This window comes from Mytilus trossulus, chromosome 3 (assembly GCF_036588685.1).
Source record: "Mytilus trossulus isolate FHL-02 chromosome 3, PNRI_Mtr1.1.1.hap1, whole genome shotgun sequence".
NCBI classification, from domain to species: domain Eukaryota; kingdom Metazoa; phylum Mollusca; class Bivalvia; order Mytilida; family Mytilidae; genus Mytilus; species Mytilus trossulus.
This window is the reverse complement of record NC_086375.1, coordinates 86,624,080-86,641,772: the sequence shown is the minus strand read 5'-3', so window position 1 is coordinate 86,641,772 and position 17,693 is coordinate 86,624,080. Positions and strand designations below refer to the sequence as shown.

Below are 17,693 nucleotides of genomic sequence, written 5' to 3'. Positions count from 1 at the left end.
TGTTATTTATGTATTATTGTCATTTTGTTTATTTTCTTTGGTTACATCTTCTCTTGAACTGAATTTTAATGTGCGTATTGTTATGCGTTTACTTTTCTACATTGGTTAGAGGTATAGGGGGAGGGTTGAGATCTCACAAACATGTTTAACCCCGCCGCATTTTTGCGCCTGTCCCAAGTCAGGAGCCTCTGGCCTTCGTTAGTCTTGTATTATTTTAATTTTAGTTTCTTGTGTACAATTTGGAAATTAGTATGGCGTTCATTATCACTGAACTAGTATATATTTGTTTAGGGGCCAGCTGAAGGACGCCTCCGGGTGCGGGAATTTCTCGCTACATTGAAGACCTGTTGGTGACCTTCTGCTGTTGTTTTTTTATTTGGTCGGGTTGTTGTCTCTTTGAAACATTCCCCATTTCCATTCTCAATTTTATGAGTTTCAAGTTGATTGGACTTCAACTTCATCAAAAACTACCTTGACCAAAAACTTTAACCTGAAGCTGGAGGAATTGATGCACAGACCAGAAAACAGAATGCCCCTCTGCTAACGTAGGTGGGGCATACAAACTTGTGTACAAAAAAGCAGAAGAAAGCATTTAGGTTATGATTCAATTGTAGTTACATATAAATACTGCAAATTCACAAATCATAGCAAGCATTTATAATAACAAATATGATATGACCACCTAAAATTCAAGATTAATTACAAATGTATTGTGATATACAATAGTAAGACAAACCTGTTCATCGTCAAATTCTAGATTTTCATAGACTTTCCTGCTGTCAATACTGATGAGTAACTGTTCACTGATCTTAACACAGTATCCTGATATATCCATGTTAGCTCCCTTATAATCATCCACCATCAGCTGGATCTTACTGGCATTGATACGACAGTCGGTTATAAAGTAATCACTGATACCCTTAGAGGCCCACGTCAGTTTGGTCAGTCCGGGGTGAATCTTTTTGTCAAGGAATCGGATTCTTTCTCTGAACATTCCTCTCTCTTCCAAGGATAAGGCTGCTATGATTCTGAAATGATATTGTTTATTTTGAAATTACTTTATTCTTGTTCCTAACACAGTGATGTTATAATGAAAACTTGACCTTTGTTTTACAAAACTAAATAAGAGATATATATGTAACAGATGTCATATCAAGATTTTGAATTGATAACCATTAAACATATTAAAGTGATCAACGACATTACTAATACATTTAAGGTCAAGGAACAGTAAATGGGCTATGTCGCAGATTTTGCTAAAAATTTGCATACAACCTTGGCTTGTTGAACTACAACTGAAAATCGAAAAAATAATACATTTATCTCTTTTATTATCTGAAAAATTGCAGATTGATTTCTTTTAATATGGGTGAATATTTGTATAGAAAGCACATAAAATCGGCGGAAAACCTTCTAAAATTTGTCTTAAAATCGCCAAATCTCTTATTCCACTCCATAGATTTTTCTTAAAAAACTATATATTGTTGACACATAAATTTCTGTTTTAATGATATAAAATAATCATAGGGTCACCGACTTCGTTTTTTGTCTAATAATCAATTTGTTACCTTGTTGGTAGTGAAAAACGTTAAAAATCAACGTTTTACGGCCTACAACGCGATAACGTTACGATTATTTCGACGTTTTGTTGGATTTTTTCACAAAGAACGCAACTTTAAATGAAGTATACCGTAAAAACGAAGTCGGTGACCCTATCATTATTTTGCATCATTAAAACGAAAATTTATGTATCAACAACATATAGTTTTTTAAGAAAAATCTATGGAGTAGAATTAGAGATTTGGCGATTTTAAGACAAATTTTAGAAGGATTTTCGCCGATTTTATGTGCTTTCTATACAAATGTTCACCCATTTTGTAAAAATTCAATCAGTAATATTTCAAATGATAATTGAGATAAATGCATTATTTTTCCGATTTTCAGTTGAAGTTCATCGAGCCAGAGTTGTATGCCAAATTTTACTGAAATCTGTGACATAGCCCATTTACTGTAACTTTACCTTAACCTATACATGTTAATTTCTGTTTCATTTTTATTTGTGGAGAGTTGTCTCATTTGCAATCATATCCCATCTTCTTTTTTTATTAGACTTATGAGATCTTCAAGTGTGTTATAGGTTATTCACATCCTATAATATTTGACTTACAATTCATGTAGATATAGGAAGATGTGGTGTGAGTGCCAATGAGACAACTCTCCATCCAAATAACAATTTAAAAATTAAACCATTATAGGTTAAAGTACGGCCTTCAACACGGAGCCTTGGCTCACACCGAACAACAAGCTATAAAGGGCCCCAAAATTACTAGTGTAAAACCATTCAAACGGGAATTTTCTAAAGACCTTTGCAATCTATCCTCTTAATGGAGATAACTCATCTACTATGGATTCATTTATTTTCCTGGGTATCAATTTTCCTGGATTGCTGAAAACTTGCATCTGTCTTATTCATTGAACATTTGAACTTGTGGATCACCCATAAAACCCACAAAAATTGGTATCCAATGAATAATAATGAATCCACAGTATTAAAATCTCTTACAACCACCAACAACCTATGTTCCACAAGACCTCTGAGATCTTCCCTCTTATAGAGAATTTACCTGTCATAACCTCTGACAACTTACAATAAATGTAACTTAGACTTCTGAGATATTTTGTATAAAAATGACACCTAACATCCATATATTCCAACATCAATACGAATTCCGATAGCAAACAATCTTATTCAGAAGACTATGTATACATACTAGTATTTTATTGTAATTATATTACAACATATTGATCACATGATGCTAGTATTACTAGACTTGCAATTGATTTACATCAATCCATGATTATAGACAATTTACCTGTCATAACCTCTGACAACCACCTACACATGTTCCCTTAACCCTCTGAGATCTTCTCTCTAGTAGACAATTTAACTGTCAAATTCTCTAATAACCAACAACACATGTTCCCTTAGGCCTTCTGAGATCTTCCCTTTTATAGACAATTTACCTGTTATAATCTCTAACAACCAACAACACATGTTCCCTTAGGCCTTTGAGATCTTCCCTTTTGTAGACAATTTACCTGTTATAATCTCTTACAACCAACAACACATGTTCCCTTAACCCTTTGAGATCTTCCCTTTTATAGACTATTTACCTGTTATAATCTCTGACAACCAACAACACATGTTCCCTTAGACCGTTGAGATCTTCCCTTTTATAGACAATTTACCTGTTATAATATCTAACAACCAACAACACATGTCCCCTTAGACCTCTGAGATTTTCCCTTTTATAGATAATTTACCTGTTATAATCTCTAACAACCAACAACACATGTTCCCTAAGCCCTCTGAGATCTTCCCTTTTGTTGTAGACATCTACTGCATAATGAGGTATCTCAAACATCAGTCTCTCCCAGTAATGGATTTCTTGGAACATCTTTAACAGATTCCTGGTAACACAAACAATGTGATAAAGTTATAAATTTATGTGATACATTATGTACTTTCTTATAAACAAATTGATTAATTTGTCAAATTTAAACATAGGAAATTCCCCTAAAATAACAAATGGACATACAGAGTTGCAAATATCAGAATTAAATTTTCATGAACGAAAGTTTCATTTCTAAAGATAACATTTATTTAAAGTTTTATTTACCAATAAACATGCTTCAGTTTTGTAGATAAATGTATAACATACAGGATGGATTTGGTAAGTGAATGTGCATCTGTGTTGATTGTTGTCATGTAGGGATGAAGACATATGTTTTGGGTAAGGTTGTGTTCTCCCTTAACATTGATGCCAATATAAAATAACTGTATAATTTTGGTGATATTGGTGTTTATATTTTAGAAACATGTGCTTTTGTCATCATTGGTTGTATAACCAAAATGGAGTTTAAGTGCTGAAAACTATTAAATATCTTCTGATTTTCATCAGGTTTTTCATTGTAACTATAAACTATATAATTATACATCAAAACTAAACAACACATTTAGTCTGTTTTAAGATATTTTTGATTGTTTTATACAGTTAGGGTTAAGACAGGCTTTTCTAATTACAAATTTTATGTGTTTGAAAAAAAACACAAACCACAAAATATTAAACAGTTTTCAGTTAAAAAGTGCAGTATTTGTGCATTGGGTCTCCTGAGTACAAATAGGTTCATTTTTTTCTTTATTGTATTGCATGTGCTCAAAATTCACCATAGATTGCTGGCATAAAATACATACAAAAAAATCTAGTTATACATGTAATATATTAGAGTAAATTGGTTGAATGTCTTAAAAAAATATGACCCATCTAAAATACTATATTTATAAAATTAAACACATAGCATATTGGTCAGGTCTGTTAAATGTTGTATAGAAAACAAGAGACAAATTTGCAAACAGACTATTTTTTACGCTTGTAAGTCAATAAGTTTTCATGAAGACTAGATTGACAAACAAATTTTTCTTAACTAAAATCAACAGGGATACATTTTTACCTATTTCATTAAGAACATACTAATATAAATGCATATTTGTCAGCAGTCAGAGTAAATGTATAGTAATTTGGTATAATTACAGACCATATAATCATTTATAAATTATACAAATTAAAAACATGCCTCTGGCCAGCATCCTTTTTTAACTGTTTTGACAAATTAAAAAAAAATGATTGAAGAATATTAAAGTTAATAATTGTCCTATTTCTGAAAGAAAACCTTCTATGATCCAATATTACATTATGACATTATTGATATGGTTACCTATTAAAGTTGATGTCCAACATAGGTGGTCTCTCATGACTTCTACACATTAATGGAACTTCCAACTGTTTCATTGGCTCCTGAAAAGGAAAGAAATATCATATACAAATTACCATGGTTATTACTTCTCTTTAAAAAATATTATAATAAACCAACTTTATAATGCCTACCCATGTTAAAAATTGCACAAAGTATAACATAATAGAATTATTTAAATTCTAAAAGGAAAATTTGGGATAGTGTACTTCACAGAAGACCTATAATACCCGTCCAAAAGGCATCCATTTTGAATTGATTAATCCAAAACAAAATAGAAAATCAGCCATTTCACGATAAACAAATGAAGATACAGATAAACATATTTTTAAGAATGATTTTATTTAATTTCCTAGCAAGCAACACCAAATCAAATGTCAATTTGATTTCCTGCTTTGTTCAAAACACAGCAGTCTTTGCAATTCCAATTGTTACATCAATCAGGTACAGTCCATGTTTATTGGAATAAGAGAACATGGCTTTGTTTATAAAGCAAAAGAGGAACATCATATTAGAATGTTGAATAACTTACTTTATCGACTGTGAGTGTCCATTCATGGAATGTTTTTCTGATGTATTCATCCAAGGCCTGACAGAGCTGTTGGTATTGGTTCCTGACTTCCTGTCCTATACCAATGGATGGCAAAAAGTGGGCTCTATCTAATGCCTATAGAAATAATAATAATAATAAAATATCTTCACAAATTTACCTATAATTATAGTGTTGCACCCTAATATAACATCTAAATAAAACTTATAGTCAATTATTTTTTTATAAAATCTTGTATTGAAGGCATCATGACTAACAGCAAATGAAGTTGTTTCGGTTCTCTTGGTTCAGGTTTTGTCGAGTATATGAAGGGATTTGTGTGATGAACACAAATACCTATTCTTTCTCTTCTATTACATGAATGGCTATTTTTAGACACACTGTGTTTATGGTGAAAAGCCATGCTATTTTCTCAAATTCTACACAAAATTTAGCTTTCTAATGTCTTCTCAGGTCTTTTTAATTTTGTCCAAAAGGTATAATCCAGAATATTTGGGAGTAATGTCATGCTTAATTTATTCTTGATTCAGCTTTCTAGCCAACAGTCAAGAATATCATAAACAGTTTGGAGACTTACCATCATGCCCCTTTCAATCCTTCTTTTTAACTGTCTGGCCCATAAGCCCTGTCCGGAATATTTAGGATGATTAGGTGATTGTGGTTGAGTTTTGTGTGTCAATTCTTTCTTCACAGCATTCAGTTCTTCATTAAACATGGAGAAGACATCCACTGTTTTCTTGTCAATTGTTCTTCTGATTGCCTGCAGAGAACACAAGTTAACTGTTATTTTGTTGCTATAGCTAGGTTACAAATGATGTAATTTCAGTTAAGTTCCCTTAGCCACCAATAAGAATGGATAAAAGGTTGATTTTCTTTGTAAGTTGAATTTGGCTGATTAATAGAAAATTGTGCAATTAAACCTCCTAGAAAGAGGACCATAACTCATAATAACCATCAAAAAGAATGAAATTCAAAAGAAAATCTGTATTTATCAGGGCTCACGCTACCAGGCGAAGTGGGCGAAGAAGTCGCTTTCCCGACCGTCACTTCGCTTTCCCCGACCCCCAAAAGCGAAAAGAAGTCGCCCTGTTCTTGACAATACTCGCTTTCAGTCGCTTCCGTCATCGGACATTTTCAATTTTTACCAAGTTGATGAAACATCAATTTTTTATTGATATTAAAGAAATTTAGACATATACGATTCATTATCTTAAGAAAAGAGGTTGAAGCATTGTCTTTGAAGTCTGTAGCAGGTTATTTGATAAAAATACAACTTGTTATCACTACGTGCATTTCCGCTTGTTACGGTGCTTGTTACTCAAAAACGTACATCAACCTATATTTCGGTGGCAAAATAAGTTTGTTTCTTCATTTAAACGTGATACAAGTTGCCTCCAGTAAGTGTTTAATCCATTTATTGCATTAAAAACGTAATGTTCCCTTCCAAATAACTTGTCAAACATCGTTTATTTTTGTAAATTTTCTTGCATTCGTCCGCCATTGACCGATTTCTAAACTACGGATCTCAACCGGACCAGCTATGACCAAAATCCGTACTTTTACAATAATTACTACGGATGCACGGATGGAACAGCTGACAGAAGAATATTGATCCCAAAGGGGGAAATTACGTATTCCACACGAATTAAAAGACTTTTGGTTACATCTAATTGATTGGTGTATATAATTCTCTATATTTTTTATGGATTGTTTCAAACTATTGATTAAAGTTGTTTAACTCTGAGACTATCATGACTATTATACTATTATCAATATATTATGGCCCAGCTTAATAACTTTTATTTTTTTTAATGAAAAACACAAGATAGTTTTGAATTAAATTGTAATTGATATATTATAATTTCTTTACCTTTTTAAGATAAAAAAAATTTTTTTTTTAGTGCTAGACACTAAATATTTAATTGGTAGTTTCTCACAAGAACCTGAGTAAAACTAAACAACTTTTAATTTGAAATGTTGCTTTAATTGTATACTCAGATATTAATTGAACATTATAAAAAGAACATTATTTACATATGACCCTTTATACTATATATGCTATAGTATAATCCAAACATTGTAGCGCACCGCGCGAAAGAGCACTTCTCTTTCAAATCTCACCACTTCTCCCTATCAGTTTCAAAAAGAGAAGTCACTTCTCCCTATAATTCTGAAGTAGTGTGAGCCCTGATTTATAATCTTAAGGGGTACACTTTCGTCAAACTTCTCTTTTTGAAAACTGAAAATACATCTGTATTGTCCCTTATTTTGTTAATGTGAACTTTATAAAAAGCTATACCTCTCTTGAAGCCAGATGCATGAAGATATCTAGTAGCTCTACTCCAGCATCTACAGTGGTCACAGTATCAAATGCTGAGGTTATTATATTCTGCATCATCACTTCTAGATCTTTTACACCACCTCGGAATCTGAAAAAAAATCTCAAGTTAAAAACAATAACCCAGATCTCCATTTGTTCATATAGACGGTTAGATTAAAAACCACAGTTAATGCAACTGTAGAGGATTGGTAATTTTTAATAAACAAATATGAAATAAAATGAGTAACCATGACATAAGTAGTTTGAAGAAATAGAACCCCAGAAAACATTTAGCAATCAACATCTCCTTTTATTCGGATATTTTCTTTTTTTTTTTAAACAAAAGATTTTTGACTGGTCAATTAATATTCATCATGCCAAGATGCATGCATAAAATATATTTTTCCAACAAAATGTGCAATGGTCCCATAATTAACTTATTTATAATTCCAAGATGTATGTAGCCTTTAAATCTAAGATAATGGTTTTTAAAGAATAACATAGGTTTGGACCCATTATCAAATTACCTGTTGTAATCATCATGCCAAGATGTAGCTTTGACATCTAAGATGGTCTTTTTCACAGCCCTCAACTGACTTAAATTCTTTTCAAAAACAGCTTCAATTTCTAGTAAGCTCCTGGCAACCTCAGGACCTTTTTGTCCAGCAAAATGTGGCATTTCTGTCTTAGATCCGTCCTGTCTTCTGGCAAAGTGGATCTGAGCATCACAGATCTAAATACAGATATGTATGATGTGTTATAATTGTGGCAACGTGGATCAAAACATTATAGATTTAAATACATATAAGTATTATGTGTTATTATAAGTGTGTCTTAAATCATTTCCTTAATTTATATTTCTAATCAGTCTATATGGCTTATCAAAACAGTATATTCCATTAAATATGTATTTATATTTTGTCTATTGACACATGCCAGTTTGAAAACATGTAGCAACATGCAGCTTGATGATACAAATACTGAAATTTGACATTATGTTTTGTCCATTTTATTTGTGTACTTCATACCTCAATCAAATCTTTACATCTCTGTACAAAGGCATCTATCTGTGCAAAAATACTGCTTTTGTCCAATACCCATCCATCTGGGGAAAACTTGTGATGAAGTTTAGCAGTCTGTAAATGGACAAATCATAAGTTAAAACTTGTTTCATATGAAAATGTTGGGAATACTTATGCACTTTTTTCAACTAATTACTGAATTTTGTGATTGGTTAAAACATAAAATTTCATTGAAATGGTTTATACTTTTTGTTACAAACATTCAGCAAGATTTAATGATGTCAACTGATTAAAAGATGCACATGACCTAGGATAATCATCATCCATGCCACAAGCTACTTACAAGTGGAAACCAGGATTTTGAAGGATATAGGAAATAATGTGCAAAAAACATGACAACGACAAATTTGTTCTCTCTTTAATACTTTGAAGACAGCTTTTTCAAGAATTTGAAAATGTTGTACTTCTGCTAAATATGAAAAAAATCTAAATTTAACTATAATCAAAAAAGATTATATAGTAGTTACTCTTTATTAATCCCATTAATAACTATTTCCTACCCAATTGGATCTAACATCAGTTATAAAGTATAATCAATGATTTCTCACATATAACTCCATTTCATCATCATCAATGTTATCAATATTCCCATGCTTTTCATGTTAAATATTAAACAGTCACACTATATATATATAATATTAGAAATATTTCAGCAAATACCATATATGTAATTCTGTAATTAAAGAACACTAAGGAACTCTTTCTGTATATGAACATTTGCTCAAAAAGAAAAATAACATATTTCTCGCCAGTCATTGTAATACATTCCTTAAAAAAGGACTATTATCACAATTTGCAGTCCATAGGCAAAAAATCAAAACTTTGTCTTCATTTTTTCAAATTTTAACTAAAAATATTTTGGGAAGTCTAAAATAACTGTTGCAAGTCTTCAAATCAAATTTTAATTACTGTAAAAAAAAAAAAAAATTTTTTAAAGATTTTAAAAAGATGATTTAAAGTGTAACATTTGAATTCCATTTTTAAAATAGTATAATTTTATATTATATTTTTGGAAATTTAAAAATAAGGAGTGTTTATACCACATTTTGAGGGAAACTGAATATTTGAATGGAGTAAAATTGAACCTGTAGTGTTTTAATATATACTAAGTTTTCCTTTAAACATGCAGTGCAATCTTACTTTTGATCCTGACCCAGCATATATACTTACTGCATAATTATGTAGAGCTGCAGTCTATCACAATAGAAATAGTCAGTAATCTAGTATTAGTGTATATGGCAAGACAATTCTATATTTTAATCTAAGTGTAATGTAAAATCTACTTCTACATATTAGTTTCTCAATACTCTAAAAACTATTCTATTAATATATCACTAATTTATTGTGGTGGTCCCTCAAAATCACCTTTTCAATTTGTCTCTTTACAAAATTTGTATCAGTCAAATTTGTATTGCCATTCTAAACTCTAGAAGTGTCCAAGAGTAAGTGATATATCAGCAGTAGGTTCACTGTTGCAAATCTTATTCAAAATTAATCTAATTTCTATAGTTATAAGTAGAGGAATTTCTACCTACATAAGGGGAGATAATGTCAACTAGATCAAAGGGAGGTAATCTGTTTTGATTCTTACTTTATCATAAATCTCCTTCCAGTGTTCACAGCACTCGATACAATCACGAAGTGACTGCAGACCTGTCTGTACATAACCATCAAATATCCTGTCCAAGTTTATTTCACGACAACATCTTCTGATTATCTCATTGCTCATCTAAAAATTGAAGGTAATTCAATGTTATATGTTATAACTATGTTGATCTATTAAAATCAAATAATTATCTTAGCACTAATATGGAATGAATAACAATAAATTTATCGCATTTTTTATATGGAATTAAAAACAAATTCTTTGATCACTTTTCTAATATCATAAAATAGTTTTGAGTCAGGACCTTCCAAGTTTACACTTATGAAAGACAAATGCATATTGAAATAATTATCTTGAAAACAATAACTAACATGAAATAACTATATACAAAACAGAATAACCAATGAGAATTATCTTAAATAGTTATCAAAGGTACCAGGATTATAATTAAGTACGCCAGATGCGCGTAATCACTTTTTAATTTTGAACAGATATAAAATAATTTCAAATTGAACCAAATATGAAACTGTCAGTGAATTTAGAAAAAAACCCACTATATTTTACATTCAAAGTTAAATGATATGAGTTAAGCCGTAGGAAATATTTTTTCCCAAAGAATAAATATGTGCCCATTAAACATATTTTGGTTAGGAGTTTTCCTTTTTACCTTTTTCAGAATACCAGTCAACCTTTCTCTACTTTTATAAAACTCTGAGTTAACCCAGATCATTCTGATCATGTTGAGTATTTTTGGTAACATGGCTGGGATGTCTTTAGGTTTGGCCTCTGACAATTCATAACAAGGATCTTTCAGCACCAACAAAAACTTCAAATTACTCTCTGCTTGTCGTGATCCTTCCTATTAATAGTAAACATTTAGTTGTGTTAACTCTTTTCATGTTTTGGAACAATTATTTTTCTGGAAAACCCATACACAAACAAGACACCTTTTTCTTCTTTGACAACCAAGGAACCTTATTTCCATGCTATAATCATATAATTCATGTTGGTGTGCATTTTGAGAAAGAAAAAAAAAAACAAGTGCAAAACATCAAACTTTTTATTTTCTGTTTTTACAAAACCACCTGTTTCAGTGTAACCTACACCAAGCTTAAACTGTACACATCTGATCTTTACCAGATAATTACCTGAATTCACTTAATCTACAAAAAGGGAGAATATTATTATAATTATTGCCAATTTCCACTGTAACATAAATGAATAGTAGAGTTTTTATTACCAGTCCTTGTTTACAATAACATTTACTCACACTCAATTTATGAATTAGTTACCTTTGGTAAATATATACCTATAAAGGGAGACACCAATGATGTTAAAAACACAATAATTAGAAAGGACCTTTTTTGTCTATTTGTAGCTCAATATCAAGCTATAAGACATTATTTGTACCTTAATTTCTCCTGATAATTTAAGGAATGGTGCTACATATGATGATTTAGTATTTGTAGCTCAATATCAAGCTATAACACATTATTCCTACCTTAATTTCTCCTGATAATTTAAGGAATGGGGCTACATATGATGATTTAGCACAGGTTAGTATTTCTGTGATCTTTTTAACCCCTGCTTTATCTAACTGTGTGCTGATACCAGTCAAATCGGAACATCTGTTCTTCCAAAACTGTATCTCATCTAGAGGACCAGAATTCTCAGCCATTTCAAATGCATCCTGGGTAGTTAATACTTCTTTGATTTGTCTGGCCCAGTGGATCATTGCAGCTAAAATAAAATATTGTTTAGTTTCATACTTTGCCTATTTTGCATGGATTTACAATAGTTTCTTGTTGATGGTACAATGGAAACTTAACCAAGACTTACAACCTGTGTTAGGCTGTGCGAGAGAAATTAAAAATCTTTTTTTACATTTAATGACACTTTTCTCCTTAGAATATGAAAGTAAGTCTTATAATTCCACTATGCCTGATGTGCGGTTTCATCGCAGATGAATCATGTTTCCATTTGTGTAATGAATCAATTGTGCTTAGGATTTGTTTCTCATTTCCCTGTCCAGACACACCAATCTTTAAATCACATATAAGTGAAAAGTTGCAATTTACAGAGATATAATAGACTTACTTTCTAGTCTTTGTACCAGATCTTTGTTTTTGGCAGCACCCTCTGATCTAAGTCTCAGTCCCTCAGATGGAATATACAGAACTGTTTTACCCTCTAACTTCCATCGTGTGTCTGTCAAGTTGGCCAAAAATTTGTGTAGCTGTGCTGAGAAATCATTTTTTATACCTGGACAATAGTTAAGGATTTGATATATATTAATTTGAAACTACTTTGTAGCATGGGGTAAAATTTAAAATAAGGATTATTATTGTTTTACCTTATGAAATTATTGCTTTCTATAGAGGGGTATTAGGAGTCTTTTATTCTGGCCAAAACAAGTTAGAATCAGTTTTTTATTTTTTTTAACTCATGAATAATTACCGGTATACATATCACCTGCTCTTTTTAAAATTGGTTTATTTTTTGTATACATATTAAAAGTATGCATATCCATACAGGAATATTGGAACAAAGGATACTGTCTGGCCATGTTGTATTTTCAAAGAAAGCTGGAGCATAGATTCCCATCATAAGTCTGAGTAGACTTTCAATATGTTGTCCTTTAACTGTTCCATACTGAAAGATGTGATGAAAGTTTTCTGTTGTCACTTCCTTAACTCCATCAGCTTTGATGAAGTAGGTCATCTGGTCAACATAGTATGCAGGCAATGAATACTCAATAATGAATCCTTTATACTGGTCAATGAAAGCTACCATAAATCTGAGTCCTGGTTCTTCAATAAAATTGTTTATAGCATCTTCATGGAGTTCTTTCCACATGTTTTCTGACAGGCCTGTCACATTTATTCTCATTTTAATCAGGGAAAGCTGAAAGGCAGGTTGAATAAAGTGTTAAATCCTTTGATCAAGACAGAACAAAACAAATTTATTAACACATGTAGTTAATAATGACTAAACACCTGCTAGTTAGGTTTTTTAAACTTTTAAAACAGACATGAAGTATCTTTTGGCTTTTACAAATGCTGAAAAAAAAATTAAACTATCTTATTGGACTAAATCCTAAAGGCATTGCCAAAATGTATATTGTTCATGCCAGAAAACTGTTCAGTGTAAATAAATCAGGTTTTCAATGGTTGAAATTAAGAAGGTAGGCAAAATACTTATAAATATGCCATACATTTTGTATTCTTCATTAATATAAGACAAGCAGACTTCAGAAGTTTCAATAAAGATTAGGATTTTTATGAAGCAGAGGTAGAATTACCACAGATGGTCCCATATCTTTAGGAGGTTCTGGTTCTGTCTGTTCTACGAGGTCTCCTGTTCCATTTACAGCTACAGATAAATCTCCTTCTGGCTGTAATGTTCCATTGGCTGTAACAAAAGTAATAACCAATTTATTGAAGTATTAGAGAGTTACATTCAGGCAGTTCAATTCAAGCAGTGCACAGTTTGCCTAATTCATTTTTCTGATGAGAATGTATGAGAAACTCTTGCATTATCAACAAGAAAAAGTGTCATCTAAATTTAACAACTTATTGATTTCCCTGAGGAGAGGAGGGGGATTATTAGCCTATATAAATTGTTTTTATTTCTTTCTATACTATATTCTGTACACAGATATCTACATGTACCATCTTTATTACTGAATTATTTAACTTTCTAGATGGAAATTGTTTAGGCACAGTAACAAACTCTTTCTTCAAAAGCATAGACATATTTAGGCTTTAAGCTAACATGTGTAATTTGAAATTTTATAAAACAGTTCATCTATTTTATTTCAATTAAATGAATTGGATATACCGTTTTATGAAATATTCCTGTGGGTAACGAAGAAATGATTTTTTTTAAAACTAATTGCCAAACCGATTAACTACTACAGCTGAGTTTTTATTGTCCCCTGTAAACTAGTATGAGATGAATAATATACATTTTGTTTTAAAACAAATGTCACTTTTTTACAGTGCTGTAGATTATTAAAAAAATTCAAACATTTAAACATTTTCAAAGCAGCATATACTACACAAGTGACTCCTAAACTTTGTGCTAAATATATAGTCTCTAGTTAAATGTGAAAATAAAGGGACTTTTTCCAGCCATTTGTTGTCAATCTTTCAAATGTTTAAATGTTATAAATACAGATTTATAACATGATGTAATTTAAATTCTAAAGAAATACTTTATACAGTACAATATGATTTAAATCTTAAATACAATTCTTAATCTTGGCAGAATACCAAAGCTATACTGATATTAAACTTTTTTTCAATAATCAATAATGCATACAATGCATGCATGTATATGTAGCCCTCAACTTACTTAACTTCACTAAATGTAGACTTTATTACAGTTCTGTGGAATTTTATAGGTATATTAATAAATAATCCAAAGACTACAAGTAGAATACATGTATCATTAAAAATGTTAATTTATGAATTTCTCTTTAATCCTGCATCTCCCCCTTCCCCCAACTAATTTAAAAATGTATGTAACAGATTATGTTCTTTTAACTACTTACATGCCCCTCCTGCTGTGTCATCATGCTCTGCCAATCCATTGGCTGCTGAAACTGCAGACTCTAATGATGGTAGGGGTGTGTTACTTTTAGATCCTTTTGGAGTTCCTGCTTTTGATCCTTTTGGTGTGCTAGCTTTAGAACCCCTCTTTGTATTAGGGGTTCCTGTTCTAGAACCCTTTTCTGACATCTCAACTCAAGTAAGGTATCTTTTTCTATTATAACATCTATGTAATTTAACTGCAATACATAAAATATTAATTAGATACAACTTATTCGAATAAAAAGTTATTGCCATGAAATTAAAATTTAATGAAATGGAAATTGATATCCTGATCAGTTTAATTTTTTTGTGAAAAAAACGTAACAGCTTCAATTTTTAATGATTTTTTTCTACACTGTTACTGTGTTCTACTTGATATATTGTACATTGTATATTTCAATCTTTAGTTTTATCCATTAATTCTTATTTTTTCCCCTTTCTTATAGCTTTAAACAAAAATCAAAGAGCAGATTGCTCTGAGGGATACGATTGCCATTGTTTCATTGACACATGTATACATGTAGCTGGATAATATTATTTTCAAAACTAATTCAACTGCACATGTAAAATGTAATTTACGTAATCTGAATAGTCACAAAATAGCCAATCCCGGATAAAAGTGCATGAACAATGTACGTAGGCCTATTGTGTTTTTTTTTTGTACTATCAATTCCAAGTTTACTTTCCACAGCAGTCACTGAGACTCAGAGTGAGAGAAGACATTTTTCACTTCGTATCTTATCACTTATTTTCCTACGTTAATTCTAGGAGGAACCTCATTCCTAACTATTTAAATATCTAATTTCCTTTGGGTCAGTGATCATAACTCCTTTCTGTACACATTCCTCGGTTTTAATTGCGATCGTTTTTAATATAATACGACGTTTATTGACAGAATGAGCTAATATTCAACGTGTTGATTCAGAACTCACAGATATACTTCCGGAAGGGAGACAACTTGAAACGATAATATGGAAGACTCCATTTCTCCTGAAGGGGTGTTCTAGTATCAACTTGACGACGTGGACTAATTAATTTTAATTTAAATGATGCAAATGATTTTAATCATTTAACAACAATAACCCTCAATAGCAGACATACATAGAAAAGATCTAATGAGTTATAAATTAATTAATTGAGTGGGGACTCCAGAGCAACCTGGCATTCAATCTAATAACCCTTGAGGTAAAGAAAACTATACCAAATATACATAAATACCAAAACAAACCCTGAAGCAAGAACGTATATTAAATTTTTATTAAACAACCTCGATTGTTCTCTATTTCTTTATGGAAGTACAATCTCAAATATCAGTTTTATAACGATAACATATAAGAAAAACTTCACTTCAGTTCTTATATGACAGAAATAGATTTATCGGAATTCAGTAAACACTTGCATTTCATCAAAATTTGGGAATTCCCTCTGACGTGTTTCTAAATTTATAAAGACACTTAATATATATACTGCTTAATTCTGATTTTCAGTGTTGTTAATAACACGCATATAAGTCAAGGGAATTATCAAGCATGAAGATTATGAGAAGAACATTAAAGGAAAGTTGTTTAAGTTCAATCCCTTTGTTTGTTTTTACATTTTAAAGCAAGACAATCAAAAGAATCTGTGCTGTTCCTTAATGTTTAGAATAAAAAGGTTGACGAAAGGGCATTGCTTAGAGCCGATAGTAAAGGTCTACAGAATGCTTGAAAGCAATCGTATCCCAAAAAATTGTGAATAGAGAAAGAAATTTGTATATCCATTAATAAAACTACATGTACATGTACTCATATTTAAGGAATGACTAATATTTTTTCTGTCTATAAAGAAATGATAAAAAAAATTTGGTGCACACTGAATAAGGTGCGTAGCGAGTTGTTAAACAGTGGGAACCACATTTTTTATGTTATTTCGAATAGACAGAAAAAATATAACAGTCATTTCTTACAATTTAATTCCAAATTCCATTTTAAACCGTAGAAAACCATGAAAAAAGGTTGATGACGTTACGGTCATGTCTATGGGCTCATAACAAAATAACGTCAGCCAATCAGAAGACGTGTTACATCCAAAATCAAATTATACAATGTTAGATGAACCAAATGATAGAAATTTATGAAGGGCTGCTCCAGTTCTCAAAAAGTTGAATCCAGAAAAATCACCAGCTGCTTTATCTGGTCCTGAGTTTAGAAAAATTGGAGCCAAGTTTAGTCACACAGCAAGCTAATTTCCTATACCCAAAATTGAAACCATGTTCAATTTACACTGTACTTGATTTAACATGATAGACTCTGGTAGTTGTTGCATAGGGTTTAAACACATGAAGAAAAAAAAATGAAATCTGAAATGATAAAGTCTGTTACTCAAACTATCAGGTATATACTTATTACGTTCACAGTGATTTGCATTTCACAATTTTTGAGTTGGCATTTCATTTAAAGTATATAACAAAGCCTTGCAAGATGGAGGTTGCACATTCAGTTGTAGGTCTATACTCAATAACAACAGACAACCACTGAATTACAGACTCCTGACTTGGGTCAGGCACATACATAAATAATGTGGCGGGGTTAAACATGTTAGCGGGATCCCACCCCCCTAACATTGGACAGTGGTTAAATAAGATTATGTTTTTTTGTCTTTCGATCTGTCAATTACATTATCTTCATGAAACTAGTTGAGACATCAGCAAAGCCCAGCCAAGTCCTTGAAAATTATCAAAGACAAATGT

At 31.3% G+C, this 17,693-nt stretch overlaps 1 protein-coding gene across 6 annotated transcripts in view; it reads right to left on the bottom strand.

Annotated features, from left to right (window-relative positions):
• The window catches only part of LOC134712723 (dynein axonemal heavy chain 2-like), an 80,436-nt gene that overhangs the window by 61,285 nt on the left and 1,458 nt on the right, over positions 1-17,693 (bottom strand). For 4 of the 6 annotated variants that reach the window (XM_063574552.1, XM_063574557.1, XM_063574556.1 and 1 more), the window contains exons 2-16: positions 14,926-15,162; positions 13,672-13,781; positions 12,926-13,274; positions 12,468-12,632; positions 11,872-12,110; positions 11,038-11,229; positions 10,356-10,493; positions 8,711-8,818; positions 8,210-8,415; positions 7,662-7,791; positions 5,940-6,122; positions 5,345-5,479; positions 4,777-4,856; positions 3,325-3,471; positions 737-1,028 (exon numbers count right to left, since the gene is read on the bottom strand). In XM_063574552.1, the coding sequence (XP_063430622.1) occupies positions 737-1,028; positions 3,325-3,471; positions 4,777-4,856; positions 5,345-5,479; positions 5,940-6,122; positions 7,662-7,791; positions 8,210-8,415; positions 8,711-8,818; positions 10,356-10,493; positions 11,038-11,229; positions 11,872-12,110; positions 12,468-12,632; positions 12,926-13,274; positions 13,672-13,781; positions 14,926-15,112 (2,661 nt within the window). In that variant the 5' untranslated portion in view covers positions 15,113-15,162. Of the gene's footprint in view, positions 1-736; positions 1,029-3,024; positions 3,082-3,324; positions 3,472-4,776; positions 4,857-5,344; positions 5,480-5,939; positions 6,123-7,661; positions 7,792-8,209; positions 8,416-8,710; positions 8,819-10,355; positions 10,494-11,037; positions 11,230-11,780; positions 11,813-11,871; positions 12,111-12,467; positions 12,633-12,925; positions 13,275-13,671; positions 13,782-14,925; positions 15,163-17,693 lie in introns of those variants that run through there. The other 2 variants (XM_063574558.1, XM_063574559.1) reach the window with 2 other exon arrangements.